A 20,193-nucleotide genomic window follows, 5' to 3' on the forward strand; every position below is an offset into this window, starting at 1 on the left:
TTATCAAAAAACGTGCCAGGGCAGGATCCCCTGGACCCATTCATAGAGGTCTGGACTAAGCCCCAAATGTCCTCAAATCCTAGAGACGCCCTTGCGTACACCTGACTCGTGTGAAGCTGATGCGACTGGATTTGACTCTTGGCAGCAGAATGAATGTCTACAGGTTGAAAACAGGCAATTCATTTAAATATTATTAATGTTTGTTAAATAATTAGCCCATGGCCTACTGACAATTTACAAATGTGGCCCCTGGGCAAAGCAAGTTGAGTATCCCTGCTTTACAGTATGTGTGTGCTTAAGAGCAGTGGTTCCCAACTGATCCAGCCACAGGGTCCAGAGGAAATGACACCAGTGACCAGAAAAGTCACTCATATGGTTCTTACTCACACTGGGCTCTAGTGAATAGAATAAATAGCGAAAATAAACTATACCCCATTTTTCCAGGGACCCATAGAACTCCCTTGTGGAGCTTTTGGGCCGGGGCCCTGGTTGAGAACCATTGACGCAGCCTGTGGTGTGTGAAAAAATGCATATATCTATGTGTGCATGTACAAACAGTACATATATTTAGATACATAAATATTCACATACACATTATATACATTTATGCATGGCCTACATGCGTACATGCATTTGCAAGTGCTTGATTCATTATGTTAATTCTGTCAGCACATTGTTTATCCTGATGTCTTTTTATGCAGATAGTCTAGAGATTTATTTATTTATTTATTTGCTTTCTTGTCCTTAGTTGATAGGACTGTTAAGAGAGACAGGAAAGAGGGGCGACATGCAGCAAAGGGCTGCAGATCAGAATTGAACCTTGACAGCTGCGGTAAGGACTTCTCCTTTCATAAATAGGGTGCAGGCTCTAGGTAAGCTTTGGGCAACCCCAAAATAATTTTCCAAAAATGAGCATATATTGAAACTGTCTTTCAGTGCTTCATCTTACTGCCTGAGTGTAGTGCAACATTTTATCCACATGGGGGCAGTCTTGAGCTTTATTCAAAATCAGACTTCTGTAAATTACATGTGAATTTAATTACAAGTTCACAATCACATTTTTTCTATAGTACAGTCAAAATATGAAAAACCCGACATCATGTGCATCTTGACGTTGATTCATATCTGTCAAGCTGGGATAAAAGGGGGTTGTATCACAATCTTTTGAGCAGACATGATCTGATACCGTGATCAATATTCCCATCTCTTGTCACTCCTCTGATGCTCTCAGTGATGAGGCTGTCTGCTGTAGGTTAATGGAGACGGGACTGATACTGCGGCTAAATGATCTGTCCTGGCTGGGGGCTGATTTCATCTCCAAGGTTCATTTTTTTCCCCTCCAGAGCCATCCAAAGGGTTTGATCAGACACAGCCAGCTCTCTTTTACCCTTCACTGAGTCATCGTCTCAGTACTTCAAACTGGCTCAAATCAGTATTCAGAGTTTGTTTGGGACATTAGTGCTTTATTTGTGTAACGATAATGCTAATTTAGCCTCACAATCCTTTTGATTATAGCAGCTGATTGAAGTCTGCTGTTGGTGTCTGTGGCTTATTGAGTACTACTCAGTGCTTTCATTATGATAGATTAAAGTCTGAGTACAGCAGGAGGAGAGACAGGGGAATTACATAACATAAAGTAAACAGCATTTGATTTCACCTGCTGAACTGTTGGCATTTTCTTTTATCATTACAGCTATAGAATCAAATCACTTGTCTTCATTTTGGACGAACAAAGCTGTACAAGCCAATCCCTTAAAAAACATATGCATTTTCTTTCATTCCCTCCCAAAATGAATGAATCTGAAAGCTCTTTATGCATCCGGATTACAGGGTTAAAGGGATTACAGTAGGCTGGTGGGAGTTCTGTGTCCCTGGATAACCTTTACTGTCTCCGCTCAGCTTTATAGACCAAGACTCCTCTGTGCCGCTGCCGCCTGGTCTAGTGATGGATATCGGTTATCTCTTGAAGTTGGTCTTGACTGCTTGTCCCGGAAAGATTTATGATGTGTGGCACAACACCAGCGGCTGTCCACCGCAGCTGCCCTCCAGCCTTCACTGCTCGCTAGTTTCAGCAGGACCATCTGTGGACAGTGTTGGATGCCAACACCAGTGGACGTAAAGTGTGCTACTCCCTGTTTATTTTAATATTATCTCAACAGCCTTCATTTTTTCCCCCCTGCTCCTTATCTCATGCCTCAGAGACTGACATCACCCCTCCCCTTGAAGTGTCAGGTACTCAGATTGCAATTAAAAACCATCACATCTCCCTGAGTCTTATCTCAGAGCTGCATTAGATGCCTCTGCTGGCACAAGACGGCGGTTTTGAGGAACGCTGAGAGCAAAACAAAGAGGTCCAGTCTACACTTATCAAGAGAAGAGAGAAACATGAAGCTAGACGGGTGCTCCCTTGTTGCTCAAGAGTGATAAGCGAAGCCAGAATATGAGGCTGTGAGGTCCTTATCAGTCCAGAGTCCTGACAAATGCCGGCGCCACAGTGAGAGGCATGTTGCTGTGCGACAAAGGTGTGAGGGCAGATAAGCATGTATGTGTGAAACGCTTCAAAGATGAGCTTAACTCTGATATTAAAGTGGGGGTAGAAAGAGAGAGATGGTTTTACAGAAATGGATGCTGACATCAGAGTTGCTGTGGGGATGTCTTCATTTCCTCATGCACACTGAAAAGTGCTACAGAGAAACCTGTTGGGAATACACATCTGCCAGGCTAAAGCTAAGCAGTAAAAGAGCGATTAAAACAATGTAAAAAGTAATCTATTACAAGTAAAAGTACTGAATTCAAAACCCTACTTAAAGTAGCCTACATAAAGGAACAGTGTGTAGGACTTAGTGGCATCTAGCAGTGAGGGTTGCAGATTGAGAACAGCTGAAACTTCCTCCATGTGCCAAGTGTGAACTCCCACTCAAGATTCCTTCAGTGTTCTTTGTTCAGGAAGTTTTTTTTTATCAGGAGCCGAATTATCTGCAGAGATCTCTGTGTCTCCAAATTACACAACCCAGTGATTTAAACCGCTGAGAACACTGAACACAGAAGCTTCATTTTACATTTTAAGTCAGTGTTTTTCTGACGCTGCTCATGCAGGGCTGCTAACTTTGGTGGCCGACATGAAAATGCAAATGACCCATTCTTGTCCATTCTGGGCTACTGTAGAAACATGGTGGACTTCATGGATGAGGAACTGCTTCCAGTGTAGATATAAATGGCTTTTAACATTTTCATTTTTCACTGTTGTAGGCCTTGAGAGATTCTTACATTTTCCACTGTAAAAATGTGTAGCCCATTCACTGAATAAAAAAGAAGTTTTTACATTTTATCAACTAAATGTGCGTCACACAGCCTTTTCCTTTGAATTTTGCTGAACCTCAAAAGCGTTGGCTTGTCTTAAATATCCCTAGCTAAGCTCACTATGGATTCCAGATTGAAAAAAAAATGTCATAGAGGACAATAGAGAATGGATATAAGGACATATTTGTTTGCTTACTGCCAACCCTGCAAAGTTAAAGTACCAAACAATCATAAATAGCCCACTGCAGAGTAGCCGCCATATTAATAAAGGCTCATTTAGACCTACTAGTAATGTTAATGGGCAAATTTAGACTTACTGTTACCTTCATTATAAGGCTCAAATATGTTTTGTGGTTCCAGGCAGATTATTTTAGAGCTTTTTTGGCCTAAAATATTGCTGACCCCTGTTCTAAGATAACAAAAACACAGTAATTCTTATTTTCAGGTTTATACACTGAAGAAAACACAAGTGTTGTATTATATTCCATTCCCATCAATATATCCCCCTAACACAGGACACTCAAAATATCAAAAGTAATTAGCACTCATTCAGTATAAAAATGCCCCCCTTACTGATACATGATTACAAATTACATTATTAGATAGTTATATATATAATATATATAAATGCATTGACACATCAGTAGCATTTTATTGTTATAGCCTGCTGAGGCGGAGCTACCTAATCTGAGAGGACATCAGATTATTAGGAGAGGAAAGACTAAAAGAACAAAGTTCTACACATCTGTATTCATGTTTTGTATTTGCCCTTTTGGACCACAAATACTATTTAAATAAAACCATCTGAATTAGTTATTGTTAGTGACACTGCTAACAACTCATAGATTGAAGAGGTGAGGGGCTCAAAAGGTGGGAAATGTCAAATCACTGCAGATTATCACTGTGTAAGTGAAGTAGAGGTATAAAGCTGCATAAAATGGAAGTAGTCATGATAAAGTCCAAGTGTATGAAATTAAGATAATAATAATTAGACTGAATAATTTTAGATTATAGTCAGGGGGATGCAAATTAACAATAGCTGGCATTAATAAATTGCTAAAATGTATCTCAAATATAAAGGGGCCCTTGCAGTAGAGGGATGGGGACCTAAAAACCCCAAACTCTTTCATGTTCAGCCCAGTCGCCAGAGGAAAATGTTGGTATTATATGTTATGTCTGCAAACCACAGATATGTTACATTTTATAGGTATCAAATCAACGTTGCTAATATCATCTGGAGGTTGAGGGGATGGTGGATAGCATGACACCTGACGCACTGTACAAGACCTCCAAACAACAAAACCGGTTACTTCTTAGAGAGACATTAGTAGCACAAAATATCAGTGCTGTTTTTGCAGCATAGCCTAATGACAATAGGCAAGACAACTGTCAAGCTGCGGATGACTGTTTGAGACCAACAAATAACAAAACCGGTTGTTTTTTAGCTAAACATTGGTGACATTTCCAGTGGCAAGTGACACTTAGGCAAGATGGCCGCCGAGCTGCAGGCCACCACACAACAAAAGCAATGTTTTTTAGCAGGACATCGGCAGCATTTCCAGCCATGATTGCGCCACCAAGTATTTCAAGCCAAAGTATGATTTTTTTCCAACCATAACCAAGTGTAGCAGACTGCCTGAAAAACAGCAGGCTGCACATTTTTTTCTGTGTTGAGGAGGATTTGGTGAGTGGGTGTGACAGCAGAGGAGTGGGTGTGACGGTAAAGGTGGGGTGTGGTTAAAACAGAGCAGCAGACAATGATTGCTGACTGCATACACCTGTGACATGTGTGAGGGAGACAAAGCCAGTGTGGTGTGTGGAGGAGATTGGCATGAGCAGAGGAGCTTTTGATTCTTTTTTTTTTTTTTTTTTTTTTGATTATTTTTCTTTTTTGCTCATCTGATGTCTGACCCTGGATCACTCAATGCTGAATAATGTGGTAACTCTTTGGATGCTAGTCAAAGGCTCTCCTCAAATCTGTCTTCGCTCATTCAACTCACACTCATAAACTCTGGTATGCCATCCCCATTCCCTAGTGTTGTGTCGTTCACGAATGAATCGTTCAAAAGAATGAATCTGTTGAGTGAACGTACTGAACTGAATCACTTCCAGAGCTGATTTTTCATGTCTCAGTTCAGTTGAGCTCAGCAGCGAGCGTGCAGGCCGGGAGTGGAACTGCCGATTCGGTCTGTGCGAACGATGAATCACTTGCGAGTCACAGGGCAGCCAGGGTGCAGGGATGGACTGCCTTCTGCGTGACGAATCGCTTGGTGAACGACGTAACCATGATTCAAATCATTTCTTCTCAGCGATACACTTTCATGGGGACTTTTTCTCCAGGCTAACGGCTATTGTAGCCAGGAGTCAAGCAACATGAACACAATCACACACACCTCCCCACTGTTTTAACAGACTTAGTTTCCAGATAAACAAACTTAAAACGTTAGGCTGGCCAGTAATGAGACTCACCAGTGCAGGGCAGACGCAGCAGCAGCTAAGCCATGTATCAGTTCAGTGAATCGGACTACACAGTACACAGTCAGGGCTCCTCCCGCCAAGCACTGAACGATTCGGTTGACAAATCTTTTTAACAAATCTTTTTAATGAACTGATTCAAGTGATTCAGTAACATCTAAAGAACTGCATTGCCCATCACTACCATTCCCCTCTCCACTCGTTGCACAAACTAGATCGCAATTAATCGTTGCAATAGTAAGTTTTGTTCCTTTAGGCCTTAAGTTATGCTGCACAAGTGGTGTTTGTGCCTAAATAATAACCACGTTAACCACAGCAGTGTTACAGAAAAGTTTCAACGTATCTGATACATAATGGAGAAGAAATGCCACATAGTTGTGGTTTGCACAAACATACAAACTAGCCTTTATGCTGGCGACTGGATTGTAATGTTGCTCTGCCGTAAAGAATTCCTTACTTTATGCAAGCATTTTTCCATTTAACAGTAGGCATGCATATACTGATTGTTGAGTCACAGATGTAAATCATCTTGGAGGTTGTACATTCATCATACCTTCAAAGGCATACATATTTTTCTTCAGTGTCAGTTCAAGGAAGAAAAGTTATAAGCCCTTCTGTTACCACTGTGAATTCCATCTATTTTCTGTTCATGCCTCGCGGGTGATAGGAGGGTCACAAGTTCATTAAATCAATATGTGTGTGTAAAATAAAATCAACACTCTGACTGCAGTGAAAAGCTTGTGGATTTGGCTCCAGATATGTTAGAATACTAGCGTCTGAAACTCCCGGTGTGCTGAAATGCTGACTTAGCACAATTACACCCTAATTGCTATTCATATCTGCATGTAAACCATTGAAATCTCAGAGGGCGCCACGTGAGTTCAGTCCCATCCCATGCCAGAGACGTCATTGGTGTTGACCCAGAAAGTGTCCCTTGAATAATCAAATATACATTAAATGTATCTGCCTGCATGGAAAATGATCTCTGGATGAGCTTCAAACAGCATGCAAGTGTCTGTAATCTACCAAATGAGCTATGTGGTTCTGATTTAAGATTAGTCAAACAATACAGAGCCATGAGGTTTTCCCTTTTTTACAACAAAACCACTATTTCCCCAACAGCTTGAAAATTCGGGGCACAGTTTCCATACTCCTCATTCACATCCTCCCACTGTGGTTTCGGGTGGTGAGTTGAAAGTGTGTCTGCTGATTCTTATTTTAGAGTATCACACTTGATTTTTCTATCCTTTTCACAGAGGGAATCTTTGATAGTTTTCCAGGATTTTTTTTCTGACAATATGTCAGTAAAATGAACAGATACAATATCTACATTTTTTTTTACAGTAATTGCTGCAGCCACTTCAAAAAAATCCTTTTATGCAGAGGCACGGCACAAACCGGAGATATGGTTTGCGCATCTGTTGTCCACAAGCAGAGTGGTGACAGGTATTTCATCAAAGCAACGATAAGAATCCGAAAATGGCTTTCAGTCGCATGAACAGTCAAGAGCATCATGCTCCTTATTAATGTAGCACTCAGCTCTAATGTCTTTTTGTCTTCCCACCCCCTCTCGGTTTCTTACCAGTTTGTTTCCGCCCATTCATCATTGTTTTCCTCTAGAAATTTGTTTCTCACTTTAGCTCTTTGTGCAAGACCCATTCATTTTCTTATTTTCTTGTCATTTAGATGTGACGAGTCGGGGTACAACTTTGTCAGACTCGACAAAAAAGACTTTTGGTTAAATTTAGATGCAAGGATTATATTTAGACACACCAGCACGGTCTAATAATCCTAACAAAGACCTGTGTTGCCCACACTAAAAGTCTTTCACGTAATGAAATATTTGCAGAAGTTTAGCTCAACTTGCAGCTGCCTCTTGGAAAGTTTTTATTCATGTGGGGGTGGATGACTAATAAAATCAGTTTGCTTCTGGTGGTCTGAGCAAGCTATGGGTGCTGTGAGTGAGCGAGCAGGCGTGGGTGAAGCTCCCTATCTATTGAGGGAGAGAAAACACATGCAGCGCTGCACTTGCACACAGAGTGAGCCCACTTCAGCACCCCATACAGCTCCCATTGATGGTAGCAGCACTTTCGCCCCCGTCTCCCCCATCGAGGCACATTTCATGCATTAGAAAGTCGCTTGAAGAGAAGCTGCAAAAGAGGAAGCAGACAAATATAAGAGAGGTCAGGCTGTGCAAGCTTTCCTGTAAAACCTGCTTACCTTGCCATCTGCTCCATTTTTCCTGGTGCAGTGAATGATAAGGTATAGGTGGAGTGAATGTTTTCTCCTCTGCTGTTTGAGCCCAGTATGTGGGCGACGCTGTCTACACTGAGCGGTTTAGGATACCAGGGCTCTGGAGGCCAATGTTCTGATTGGATGGCCGGTGGGGCAAGAGAACGGGGGGTGCATGATGGTCCTTCCAAGTCCCAGAGGGGAATAAAGTGCTGCTCGCAATTTGTTCTGACATCCAGACTTTAGAGAGCAGCCATTGTTCCTGACACTCACAAGCACTCTGGCAGGTAAAGTCACCTCAAGGCTAGACACTGAGTGATGCCAAAAGACGGTGAACGGCGATGCCAGTTACAGCAGAGGCTTGTGCCAGCAAAAGCAAACAGTCAATATAACACTCTGCGGTCGATGACGCTCTGACAGGCTTCTCTAACCACACAATCCATGTCTTGTTTACTGGTTCCCAACCTTTGTTGTCTGATGCACTCTGACAGCCCTTTTAAGTTGTACTCAATTACCCTTCATCGGCCCGAGCCATCAGGTTTCAAACTTACTATTAACAATACAAAGTGGATGTTGTTACCACATTGTTTCATACTGTTAAATTACTGTAGGCCTATATTTACATGCTCAAGTTTGAGATCTTTGCATAAACTTTACACAGTACTTTTCAGCTAACTGTCAACTTTTATTCATTTCTTTTAGCTTATTACTTCAACTGTTTATCCATTACTTTTTGTTAACATTAAGTAGCATTAGCATTCGGAGTACTTTTCAGCTAACTGTTCAATTATTTCATTCTTTACTTTTAGCTAACTATTTCAATTGTCTATCCATTACTTAGCTAACTATTTTATCCCTTACTTTTTGCGTCTTCAACTCTTTAGCCATTATTTTTAGCTAATTCTAATGGTGTAGCCTACTACTAGCTACTTCTAAGAAAACTAGCCTACTTCATTCCTTACTTTTAGCTAACCATTTCAACAGTTTATCCACTATACTTTTCAGCTAACAGTTTCAATTATAGGCTACTACTTGGCAACTGGCCTGTTTCCTTCTTACTTTTAGCTAACTATTTCAACTGTTTAGTAATTATCTTAGCTAACTTTAACTGTTTAATTATTTTTAGCAAGCTGTTTATCCATTACCTTTCAGCTAACAATTTAAACTATTTATTAACTCGCCTATTTCATGCCTTCCTTTAGTTTACTAATTCAACTGTTCATCCATTAGGCTACTTGTAGCTATTTGATTCCTTACTTGTAGCTAACTATTTCAACTGTTAAGTGATTATTTTTTAGCTAATTTGAACTGTTATTACTTTTATCAAACTAGCTCATTCCTTACATTTAGCCAACAATTTCAACTGTTTATCCATTACTTAGCTGTTATAACTGTTTAATCCCTCAGTTTTTGCTGGTTTTAGCTAGTTTAGCTGAAACTAGTTAAGCTAGTTTTAATGGTTTATTAATCACTTTAGCAAACTAGCCTTTTTTTTCTTAGCTAACCATTTCAGCTGTTTATCCAATACCTTTAACTAGCCAATTTACTCATTATTTTAGCTAACTGTTTCAACTGTTTATCCTTTACTTACTAGTAACATTAAGTAGCCTATTTCATTCCTTACTTTGAGCTAACTACTTCCTGTCTAGATCCATTAGTTATAGCAAGCTATTTTATCCCATACAAGCTATTTCAACTGTTTAATTAGCTAATTTGAACAATTATGTATTACTTTAGTAAACTAGCCTATATTTTTTAGCAAACTATTTCAACTGTTCATCCTCTGGACTTGTAGTTATTTTATTCCTTACTTTTAACTAACCATTTCAACGGTTTTAGCAACTATTCTAAGCTAATTTTAATGGTTTGTTTATTAATTTAGCAAACTAGCCTATTTCATTCCTTACTTTTAGTGAACTATTTCAACTGTTTATCCGTTGCCTTTTTCTTATTAGCCTCTGTCATTCCTTAGGCCTACTTTTAGTTCACTATTTCAACCATTTATGCATTACTTTTCAGCTAACAATTTCAACTATTACATTTAGGCAACTCATCTGTTTTATTTCTTTCTTTTAGCTAACAATTTTAACTGTTTATCCATTACTTTTAGCCAACTATTTTTTCCCTTACTTACTTTTTATTTTAAGTGTCAATCGATTTTACTACTTTTAGCAAATATGCCTATTTCATTACTTACTTTTAGCCAGCTCTTTCAAATGTTTAGCTAGTTTTTTTTCTCCTTACTTTTAGCAAACTATTTTACCAGTAGGCTACATTAGTTCAGAAGTTTGTCTTCTCCCTTGCTAATGAGTTGCAGCAAATGTTTTACAATGCGCAGTTGATGGGCAGCTCATTAGTGAGCATCAAGTCACACATCAAGTCAGCATCACATCACTTTATAATAATGTTTTCCTGTTTATTTTCCTAATTAACACAAATATATGGATGCTTTTGAAAAATCAAATTAAATTCCTGGCAACTGCAGAAGTATGCCCTGGGGGTAAAAGCACCCCTAGTTGGAAATCACTGTTCTTAACACACTCCTCTCAAAGAGACAATGAATAAGAGGATGTTTCATTATTCATGCCAAATGTATTTATTGACTAAATTTACAGTACACAATAAACACAAATAACCCTCTTGACCACTGCTCAGAAACTCTGTGTACACTGTGAGGATCACCTTTGTTCTCCTTCTATTATGGGTCCACTTCTCTCTGTTTACCGACTGGATCAATTTGCGGTATATTCCTTGAATAAACAATCACATAAGAGCCCACTGGCTGACTATTTTTTCCGAGAAATTCATTTACAAAGTGGTCTATACACAATCTGCAATAGTACTGGCAGAGAATAGCCTACACCTACTATAAAGGTAAAATAAAATAGCTTTAAATGACTAATGTGGTAAAATGTAGGTAGTTCCCTTCTGATATGAGCTCAGTTTTTTTTTTCTAACATAATAGTACAGCAGTCTTTGTGGAAGAGAATTCACTCTCAGCGCTGTCTTTTTATCTCACTGTGGTGGTGGAGTACCTTGGTGGGAGTGTTGCATCCCAAAAAATAAAGATCAATATGCAGTCCAAGTAATACTCCATCCACACATCTTGTTCTTTCCTTGTTCTCACTCAATTTCTGGTTTAGTCTTTTCTCTTCATACAGCTTCTTCTTTTCGCAGACAGCCAAGCGGCAGCACGAGCACACGCCTCCAGGAGAGGTCTCGTCTTTTCCCTTCTTTCAGTCTCGCCTCCTTTTTCTCTCCATCTCCCCCCCAAGCAAACAGGTCCCAGTGCTATACATGTCCGGGCTTGGACAGGTAGGCTATGAGGGCCACAACCACCCCCACATACATCCCTGTTCCAATAGTGATGGAGAGAGCGGCCAGGAATAGGGCTCTTCTGGAGCTCATCCCCGCTCTGGAGAAGTCTCCCTTAGCGATGGCCTTGCCTGTCTGACAAAACAAAGCAGAGAGTGAAATGAGCCAGTGTGTTACTCATCAGCACCGAGTGTATGAGTAGGTGTTAAGCCACAGTTAAAAGAGAGAAAACAAGAAATGCTCTCAGGGAGCCATTAGTTTCCATGGCAATTAGGTCATTATCCCTCTGACAGTGACAAATGTGTTGTTTGGGTGTTTTGGTTTCCTATCAAAAAATGAGCCTGGCCTTTAGTTATTCTTCTGATACATTATTTGCTGCTCCAGTATGATTGTCTCTGTAATTATTGTGGAAGATGCTGAAAAACCATTAAGACTGCAGGACGTGAGCCTAATCTTTTCCGACCAGAAAGAAACCGACATTAGACTCCGGTCTCAGCTATGAATGCAATAACTTAAATAATGCAGTGTGCTGCTCACACAGCACATACTGCAGACCACAACCTCAATGTTAATGGTTTCCCAAAGTGAATACAGAGGACTGACAAGTGAGCCGAACCTGCTGAATTTACGTACTCAATCATCTGAAACAACTGCAAGGAGGGTTGCAGGCTGGAAAATGGGTTGCGGTAGTACTTGTCTGAGTGCTTGTGCTCGCTGACCTTAAATAGAATGCAGTCTAATCAGAGTTAATGACAGGCTTGGGGTCTCTGGGCCTTTACCTTGTGAGAGTAGTAAAAGGCAACGATGCCCAAGGGCCAGAAGCAGCAGAGCATGGAGAAGATGGCTAGGCCCAGATAATCCCGAGGGGGCAGCACGATGAAGTTGTCCTCGCTCTCACTGTCACTGGAGCTGTCACTCTGGAAGACAGCATGTTGATGAGAAATGATTAAATGTCAGAAAAAGGAGAAGATGATACTTTTTTTTTTTTTTACATGACCACTTGTACGACTAAGCACAATTTGTGAGGCAAACTGGGGTGAGGTAGGGTTGACATGTGTGGACAGTCAGGTGTACTTTGGACATCTTCAAAGCAGTGCAGCTTGACAACTCGTACCCCCACCCTTCATGCCAGTGTATCTGCACATGTTCCTCCACCACCCAGGACAGGATGTGCTCAGCCAGCCAGAAAGGATTTGGTGCCTCTGTCAACACCCATGAGCAGCCTGACAGATAACACGGGATTAACGGATTGTTCCATCATTGCGAGGTGACAGGGGAAACGGCAAGAAGACAGTGTCGTTTATGTGCTAAATTGCTTCTACAGCGCGAGAGACCCCCACTGTCTCTCCTCAACGCACACGGTCTTCAACAGGCTCCCAACACTGTGCTTCGATACTCAAGCTCGGGGCTACTGGAGCTGAGCGGGTTAATGAATGATAGATTCGAATGCCACTCAGACTACATTGGCACATCGCGCCTGCAGCGAGGTTGGCAATGTGACTGCACGGCTGACCTTTAAGAGGACGCTGCCGTACTTCCCTCAGCTGTCCCAGAGACAGAGTAGATGTTTGTCGAAATAAATAGCCTCCATAAGGAGCAGGTTTCATTTGCCTGCAGGTATCAATCAAAGCAGGGGAGAGGAAGGAGCAAAATAAAAATCAATATGTAAGGCAGGAACTGAAACAACCATTTTAGAGGTAATTAAAGAACAGTCAGGGAGGCGGGCGACGAAGACAGGAACCATACTTGTGCACTATATTTCTAAGCATATTGTGCACAGCTTTTAATCCAAACCACAGGATCTAATGTGCATTTTTAAGGAGCATTCCTGTGTAGAAACCTTATTTAGATGTGAGATGGAGGTGGAGGATAGCAGTGCTACACTATCCAAACAGTTTCCACATGGCTACCTTTGCCAAGGGAAGATTATGAAGCTCCCTGTTATCTGCTTTATGAACAGTATCCACCTGGACAGCCAGTTGTGCTCCATCAAAACAGCAGCTGGTCATAACCACATAATCTGACATCACATGAATAAACCGGTAGGTACAAACAGCAGTAATCTCCTTTTATCTTTGTAGCAAGACCTGATAACAGTTCTGAGTGACTGGTGCATTCAGTTGTAGTGACAGCCTGCCTGACACCGACTCCGGCCGGATGGGGACAAACTCCCAGTCTGGTCTGTTGCCAGTATAACTGATGGGGCTCCACAGAGGCACAGTGCCTTTAACAACCCTGTCATAGTACTCTCGGAGGCCTCGTTAGAGTCTGGAGGGGACAGTTGACTCAACAGCAGGACACACACAGACCCCTACAACCTGTATGTGGTGGCAATCATAGTGGCATCACCCACACGCTTTTGTTACTTTGTTACCAGCAATTTATTTTTTACTCCGTCACACAGATGTCAAACATCTGCTGACAAAAACTAGCTGCTGAATTACAATTGCAAAGTTACACTGCTGTGTTTTTTCTGTTGCTGGGTCTAAAAGGAACAGGGAACCAAGGAAATGGTGATGATATGGGTTGCAGTAAGGCATGGGCAGATTATGAGACAATGGGCCCCTCAGATTTGCAAAGGGCCACACCACCTCTCCTTTTATAGGAGCAAACACACACAGACTTTTCAGACATTTTCATTTTCTGTCGGTCATTTTGAGTCCCCTCATGGTCATTTTGTGTCTCCTCGTGGTTGTTTTGTGTCTGTTAGTGGTCATTTTGAGTCTCTTCGGGGTAATTTCGTGTCTCCTCGTGGTTTTGTGTCTGTTAGTGGTCATTTTGTGTCTCCTCTTGGTTGTTTTGTGTCTCTTTTGGGGTCAGTTCGTATCTCCTCGTGGTTGTTTTGTGTCTGTTTGTAGTCATTATGTGTCTCCTCGTGGTTGTTTTGTGGTTTTGTGTCTCCTTGTGGTCATTTTGTGTCTCCTTGTGGTCATTTTGTGTCTCCTTGTGGTCATTTTGTGTCTCCTTGTGGTTGTTTTGTATCTGTTTGTGGTTGTTTCGTGTCTCCTCGTGGTTGTTTTGTGTCTCTTTTGGGGTCAGTTCGTATCTCCTCGTGGTCCTTTTGTGTCTGTTAGTGGTCATTTTGTGTCTCCTTGTGGTTGTTTTCTGTCTGTTTGAGGTAATGTGTCATTTTGTTGTTTTTTGTCTCTTTGTGGTCATTTTGAGTCTCTTGGTCGACACATGTAAATTTGAGCTACATCTTGCAGGTGAAGGCCAGGAGGCCCTCTGGACAGCACGCACGGGTCCCTCGGCCTGTGCCTGCTAGGCGCGTTCAGTAATCCATCCATGCAGTAAGAGTATACAAAACACATCTGTTGACAAAATATAGTGTATTATGATGAGAAACTGCCACAGACTCTATTCTGGAATTTTAGCATATGTATGAAGCCTGCTCTGCTCTTTCCCTTTTATTTTTAGACTCCATAGCTGTGACAGTCCTCTAAATGTTTGATTTGACTTCTATGTGTCTCTGGTGCTGTTTGTGTGTGTTTATATGTTCAAAAAAAACCATGAATCTTAGCACGAGGCGCACACACACACATACATGCACACAGGAAGGGAAAGTAAAGAAACGCAGGTGCTGTACAAAAAGTCTCATATTACAGCTGGAAACCCAACTTTCATCTGAGCACTGTTGATCAGATTCATTTGCTCTTTGGAATTGACATGGAATAACTTTCGCTCCGGGCTCACCTGCTCTGACGGCCATGCATCAGCGGAGCCCCGCTTAATACCCTTGCAGCACGGCATTACTTATGGCATTAATGGCAGTCGCTGCCATGTCTCTATCTATCTGCCAGGCCTTCGAGTGACAAGAGCTGGCGCGATCATCAGCCCAGTTAGGGTGCTATACTTCTTCCTCTGCCAGCTCAGAGCCCTGGGTACTTCAAAAGTGTCCCTGGATGAAATTAGATTTTCACCACTTCTGAAAAGACTTTGCTCTTTTGCTGTCACGCTTTTCTTTGGAGATTGTAGTTATAGTCCTAAAAGAACAATAGCCTGGATAGATAAACGCAGATGTGTCATTTTCTTAGAATGTAATTATGAAAAAAAAGGCGTACAATTACCCTGCACTAGATTTGAAAGACTCCAGTAAATTGACCATTTAGAGAAGAGAAATGAGCGTGAATCACACTGGCAGTCTATTAGAATGGTAAATGAAATAATAAGCATCACTGTACACGCCATGACTCACTTTCTGCTGAAAGATTGCCCTGACAGTTACGAGTAAGTCTCATATCGCCTTTAAATGCATATAGCCACTCTGTATTCTAATAACTCTGTCAAAAACTGCCAAATAACTCTTACTTGCGTCACATTACTGTAAGCAGTGGAATTACAGTAAGTATTCCCATATAGCTTGTAGCAGGAGTAGGTATACTGTTGTAGAGACTAAGTATACCACGTACCTACATCTCCAAATAGTACACCATTAGAGCACCGCAAACTGCCACACACAGAGAAAACACATTCAGAATTAATTTCTGTGTGACCTCTGACCTCATACTCAGGACCCTGCTCATCCTCCACCTCGTATGACACCGTCTGGATCTTCGGATCCTTCTCTCCTTGCGTGCTGTCCAGAGGGGTTTCTGCGGAAACTCCATCCACCACAGCGTCCTTACTCTCTGTGAAAGTGGTCTCAAAGCTCTCGCTCTTGGAGTCCTTGCTGTGAAGGCTCACGTCGTCCTTGTACAGGATAAAGTTGGGCCCGTAGAAGGCCTCGACAGCCAGATGCAGGGATGTGGCGTCCAGGAACTGTTGAGTCTTATGCCCGCCATTAGTCCCAGTGTAGTAGTAGCCAATGAGGCTGTCCTGGTAAGGCTGGCTCGAGTAGTCACACTGATAACCCTGGTAATCGTTGTGCACCATGTGTCTGCTGGTTTTGTCTAGCAGCGGGTTCTGGAGCTCGCTGAGGCTCTCCATTATGGTAGTTTCAAACGTCAAGTGGATCAGAGGATGGAGTCCAAAAAAGATTTGGCAGTCTGGTAGCTGGAATAAGTACAGATACAGTGAAATGGGATTAATAAAGTTTAAAAGCAATGCATGACAAGCATTTCAATGAACTCATTGGGTAGATTGCAACCAGCTTAAATGTCCCTCAGTCTGAATTCCTTTAATGCAATGGTTTCCAACTAGTCCAGATTTCTCCTTAGTCATTACTTAAAGGTCCTCACAGATTCATACATTAAGCGTTTGAGAATGGACACACGCCCCACCAGTTAGGAATCACTGCTTTAGTACTCTTTGTTCAGAGGAATCAGCAGAGGTCCTCTCCAAAGCAAGCAGACCTGGTGCTCACCTTTTTACCAAGAGCCGAATCACGTTTTTCTGATACTCCTGTCACAGAGGAGCTGCTAATTATAGTAGCCGACATGAAAATATGACAATGGGAATGGCTTTATCTAGAGCCAGTGTTTGGTTTGTCTGTTCTGGGCTACTGTAGAAACATGACAGTGCAACACGGCGATCTTCGTAGACAAGGATCTGCTCCTTATGTAGATATAAATAGCTCATTCTAAGGTAACAAGAACACAACGATTCTTATTTTCAGGTGATTATACACTAAGGAAAACATACTCATTATATTATACTCCATTTCTGCTGATATAACCCCATAAATCCTACACAGTGGATTTTTAATCTATCCAATAGCTATCCAGTCAGACCTAACGTTGGGTTTTGAGTAATGTAATAATCTAGGACATGAATTTCAGTGCAGGAAATATTTCATCTTGCTTGGCAATCAGCATTCCTCTCATAAGCTCCCACCAGTCGGGGCCATAAAATCACCATCTGCTGTATGTTAAACTGTTGCATCTCACACCCTCAGATTCATACAAACATGTCCAGAAAAATATCTTCCGCATGTCACGACTACCTATAGTCAAAGCCAGGGAAAGTGCTGCTTTGTTTTGCACTGCATACAGATTACTCAGACTGTCTGTAAACTGGCCTCTCTGAGTCCTCCTGAACGTTCTCAAATGAGTGGAAGATCAGCTAAAAAAAATTAGTGATTTATGTAAAAAAAACAAAAAAAACAAAAAAACACACACACAGAAACACTGTCAAGAGAGGCCGTCACTAAGGCAACACGTCCGCCAATAAGACTGTGTGTTCTGAGCATATCCAGATTTAAATAAGCAAATCCAGCACCAATAGTGAGTCCCTTTTGGCCAACAAAGACCTTATCCATCAAATTAATCTCTCATCCTACGTGTTACGATGAAATAAGATAAAGGCGGCAGAGGCAACTGCATCATATTTTGGAATTAGTAGGAAGTAGCAAATCAAGTCAGTGTCATTTCACGCTTTTTTGTCGAAAGTGCTGTAGTGAGAAATGAGCCACAGGGTGGGAATACACAAGAAAATGTAGAGATTTTCCACACATTACAGAAAAAGAGGTATGACAGGGTTTGATTTATGAGGCTCGGGAGGCGATTGAGTCGCACAGAACTGGACACACACAACTTGGCCCGAGCAAAATAACACCAACACCCAAAAATGAAATGCCATCTAGCGCAACGACATTAGAACCTATAGCCTCAAGACTTGTGCCAACGCCTCTTACACAGTCTCAACAAAAACTGTGAAATAGGAACCCTCGCAAAGCTGAGATTTATTGCAGGGTCTTGAATTTGTTTGCATATATTTTCTGCACATCCCAACCCGCAGAGAGGACATGTAGATCTGCAGGAGCAGACCTTTGGCCCCTGTGACCCCCAGAGAACAAAAACTCAACCAATCACAGTAGGTTACAGAGCTGTTCGGCGTACAGGAGCATGAATAATGTGGGCCAGTGGCTGGATCTGAGCCCACACATCCAAGACTCGTGGCTCTGTATCTTCAACACTGTGTCCTGCGGTCTCCATTCTCACATGCTTCTGAAGCTGAGCCTCTCTCCAGATAACAGGGAATTCCATTACACACTACATTAGACAACAAAAACCACATCCCACATCCACAAATAATTCATCTCCCACCGTGAAAGATGTGCACTTAGCACATGTGAGTGTGTGCTTAGACTGCACAATTATTAATGACCATGAGCACATATTCTCCTGCCTTCTCTGTCTCTATCTGGTTTGTCATTTTACAACAATTTATTCATATGTATGTCACTCTCTGTCTCTCTCTCTCTCACACACACACACACACACAAAACCCACAAATTTTCATTATTTCAATGGCATCACACCTTTTTATTTTACCTCTCATAAAATTGCAATACTTTACAATTTTTAAGTAGCTGCACATGAGAGAAATCCTCATGTTTCTTTACTCTTTGCTCCTTTTATATTATGGTCAGATCTCATATCTGCCATATTATTGCATACCAGTGGCTAAACATCCGAAAACCATCTTACCTGTAGTGGAAAATCCTCCCGCAGCTTTGCTCAGCATCGTTCCTCGGCGCAACTGAGTCGATGGAGACGGACGGACCCACTTTTCTACTTCACATCATCAGTTTTGGGAGAAACTGCCATCGTAGCGCAGCATTATGACATCCGTTTAACAGGAACTTATTCCGTGTGTGTGAGGATGGACTTTGCTCGCTCAGCTCTGCCTGCCATGGCACCGCCGCTGCGTCTGACAGGTAGATTTTACGCACAGTGTCACACTGAGCTCGGGCTCCAAAACAACTCCGGCAGAGGCTGAGCTGACTCCAGCCAACTGATTGGCTGTGCGAAGCGCGCTGTAAACTCGTAACACCGACCGCAGATTTGACATTTCCAAACTCTACTTGCCTTGCCTGGGCGTCTTCCCCCAGCTCACTGTCTCGTGTGCTGCCTTCACGCCCCCCCAGCGGTGCTATTTTGCCTCGGTGCATAGGCAGTGAGTCTTATAGTTGAAGAAAAAAAAAAAAAAAAAAAAAAAAGGAAAGGAAATATTTGAGCTCACACGAACCAGCATCTCCTTTGTAGACTCATGGTGTCCTGAAGTAATTGCATTGCTTGTATTACTTGCATAACTAAATTGTGAGCTGGAAGTGATATTCTTCCCCACTGAGAACGCCCACTATGTAGAAAACAAACAACACAGCAGGGGCGGACTGGCAACAAATAGCAGCCCGGGAATATACTGTCAGGCGGCCCCAATGTGATTCACCAAACTCCAACTGACAGAGTATTAATTTAATTAAAAAAAAATAACACACAATCCAAAAAAAATCCCTTCCCCTGTTTGTGTGTACAGAAAGCAAACATTTAAAGTCGAATCTGACTTACTTCCCTGCTTTACAGGTGTATTCTTTTCAGATGACTGCACTATATTCACACTAAGCAATTATGCAACTAATATCTGTTATTACTGGGCTGGCTATCAAATAAAATATGCCTCATTAGGGTTAACAGGGTGCCTGTGAGCACCTGGTTGCCCACAGGGAGCAAATAAGTCGTCTGCAGGACATGTTTTAAAAATAACTCCCCTCAAACCAGCTGTTGCTTCATGGTCAACTGAGCCCACACTACAACTATAGTACACCAATATACTGACCATAGTCTGTATAAAATAATGGACATAGCTACAGTGAGGTCACCCACTGGTTTGTGGATTCCTGTTTTGAAGCCTTGAATCTGGCATTTCAAGTGTTGCTAACTTGGTTTTTGGAGGCAGAAGTGACAACACACACTCATTCTGAAGTCGTCGAAATCCTGTGCTTGGGCAATGATTTGCGATGTCAGACACAGACAAAAAAGCTGTCCTTTTAATGTCAGCATGGTACACAGCTGGTCACCATTATAGCTTAATGGCTCTTGGTGGCGTCAGGGGGACACACAGCGGGACACTAAAGTTAAGGTGACGAAAGTCCAAGTGGGGTGGGAGGGGTGTTGGATGGATTCAGCAAACACTGACCTTCACCCGAGACAG

General features: G+C 41.9%; 1 protein-coding gene across 2 annotated transcripts; it reads right to left on the reverse strand.

Annotated features, from left to right (window-relative positions):
- Positions 1–10,579: 10,579 nt before the first annotated feature.
- LOC125901411 (synapse differentiation-inducing gene protein 1-like) lies at positions 10,580–19,316 on the reverse strand. 2 transcript variants are annotated; one of them, XM_049597108.1, is made up of 4 exons: positions 18,690–19,316; positions 15,823–16,314; positions 12,102–12,239; positions 10,580–11,453 (listed from the first exon to the last, which is right to left on the reverse strand). In XM_049597108.1, the coding sequence occupies exons 2-4, from the start codon at positions 16,246–16,248 to the stop codon at positions 11,412–11,414; spliced, it is 606 nt and encodes a 201-aa protein (XP_049453065.1). In that variant the 5' UTR covers positions 16,249–16,314; positions 18,690–19,316; the 3' UTR covers positions 10,580–11,411. The 2 variants fall into 2 exon arrangements, with proteins under 2 accessions (XP_049453065.1, XP_049453064.1); XM_049597107.1 differs by having other exon boundaries at positions 10,580–11,457; positions 18,690–19,312.
- Positions 19,317–20,193: the final 877 nt, after the last annotated feature.

Source organism: Epinephelus fuscoguttatus, linkage group LG14 (genome assembly GCF_011397635.1).
Source record: "Epinephelus fuscoguttatus linkage group LG14, E.fuscoguttatus.final_Chr_v1".
Classification (NCBI taxonomy): Eukaryota; Metazoa; Chordata; class Actinopteri; order Perciformes; family Serranidae; genus Epinephelus; species Epinephelus fuscoguttatus.

Excerpts from the sequence above, each read along its gene's own strand:
- LOC125901411 (XM_049597107.1), bottom strand. The coding sequence starts at position 16,248 with ATGGAGAGCCTCAGCGAGCTCCAGAACCCGCTGCTAGACAAAACCAGC. Across the intron at positions 12,240-15,822 it reads AGCAGGGTCCTGAGTATGAG|AGTGACAGCTCCAGTGACAG; the intron begins GTCAGAGGTCAC and ends GCTGTCTTCCAG. Across the intron at positions 11,458-12,101 it reads CCTTTTACTACTCTCACAAG|ACAGGCAAGGCCATCGCTAA; the intron begins GTAAAGGCCCAG and ends TTGTTTTGTCAG.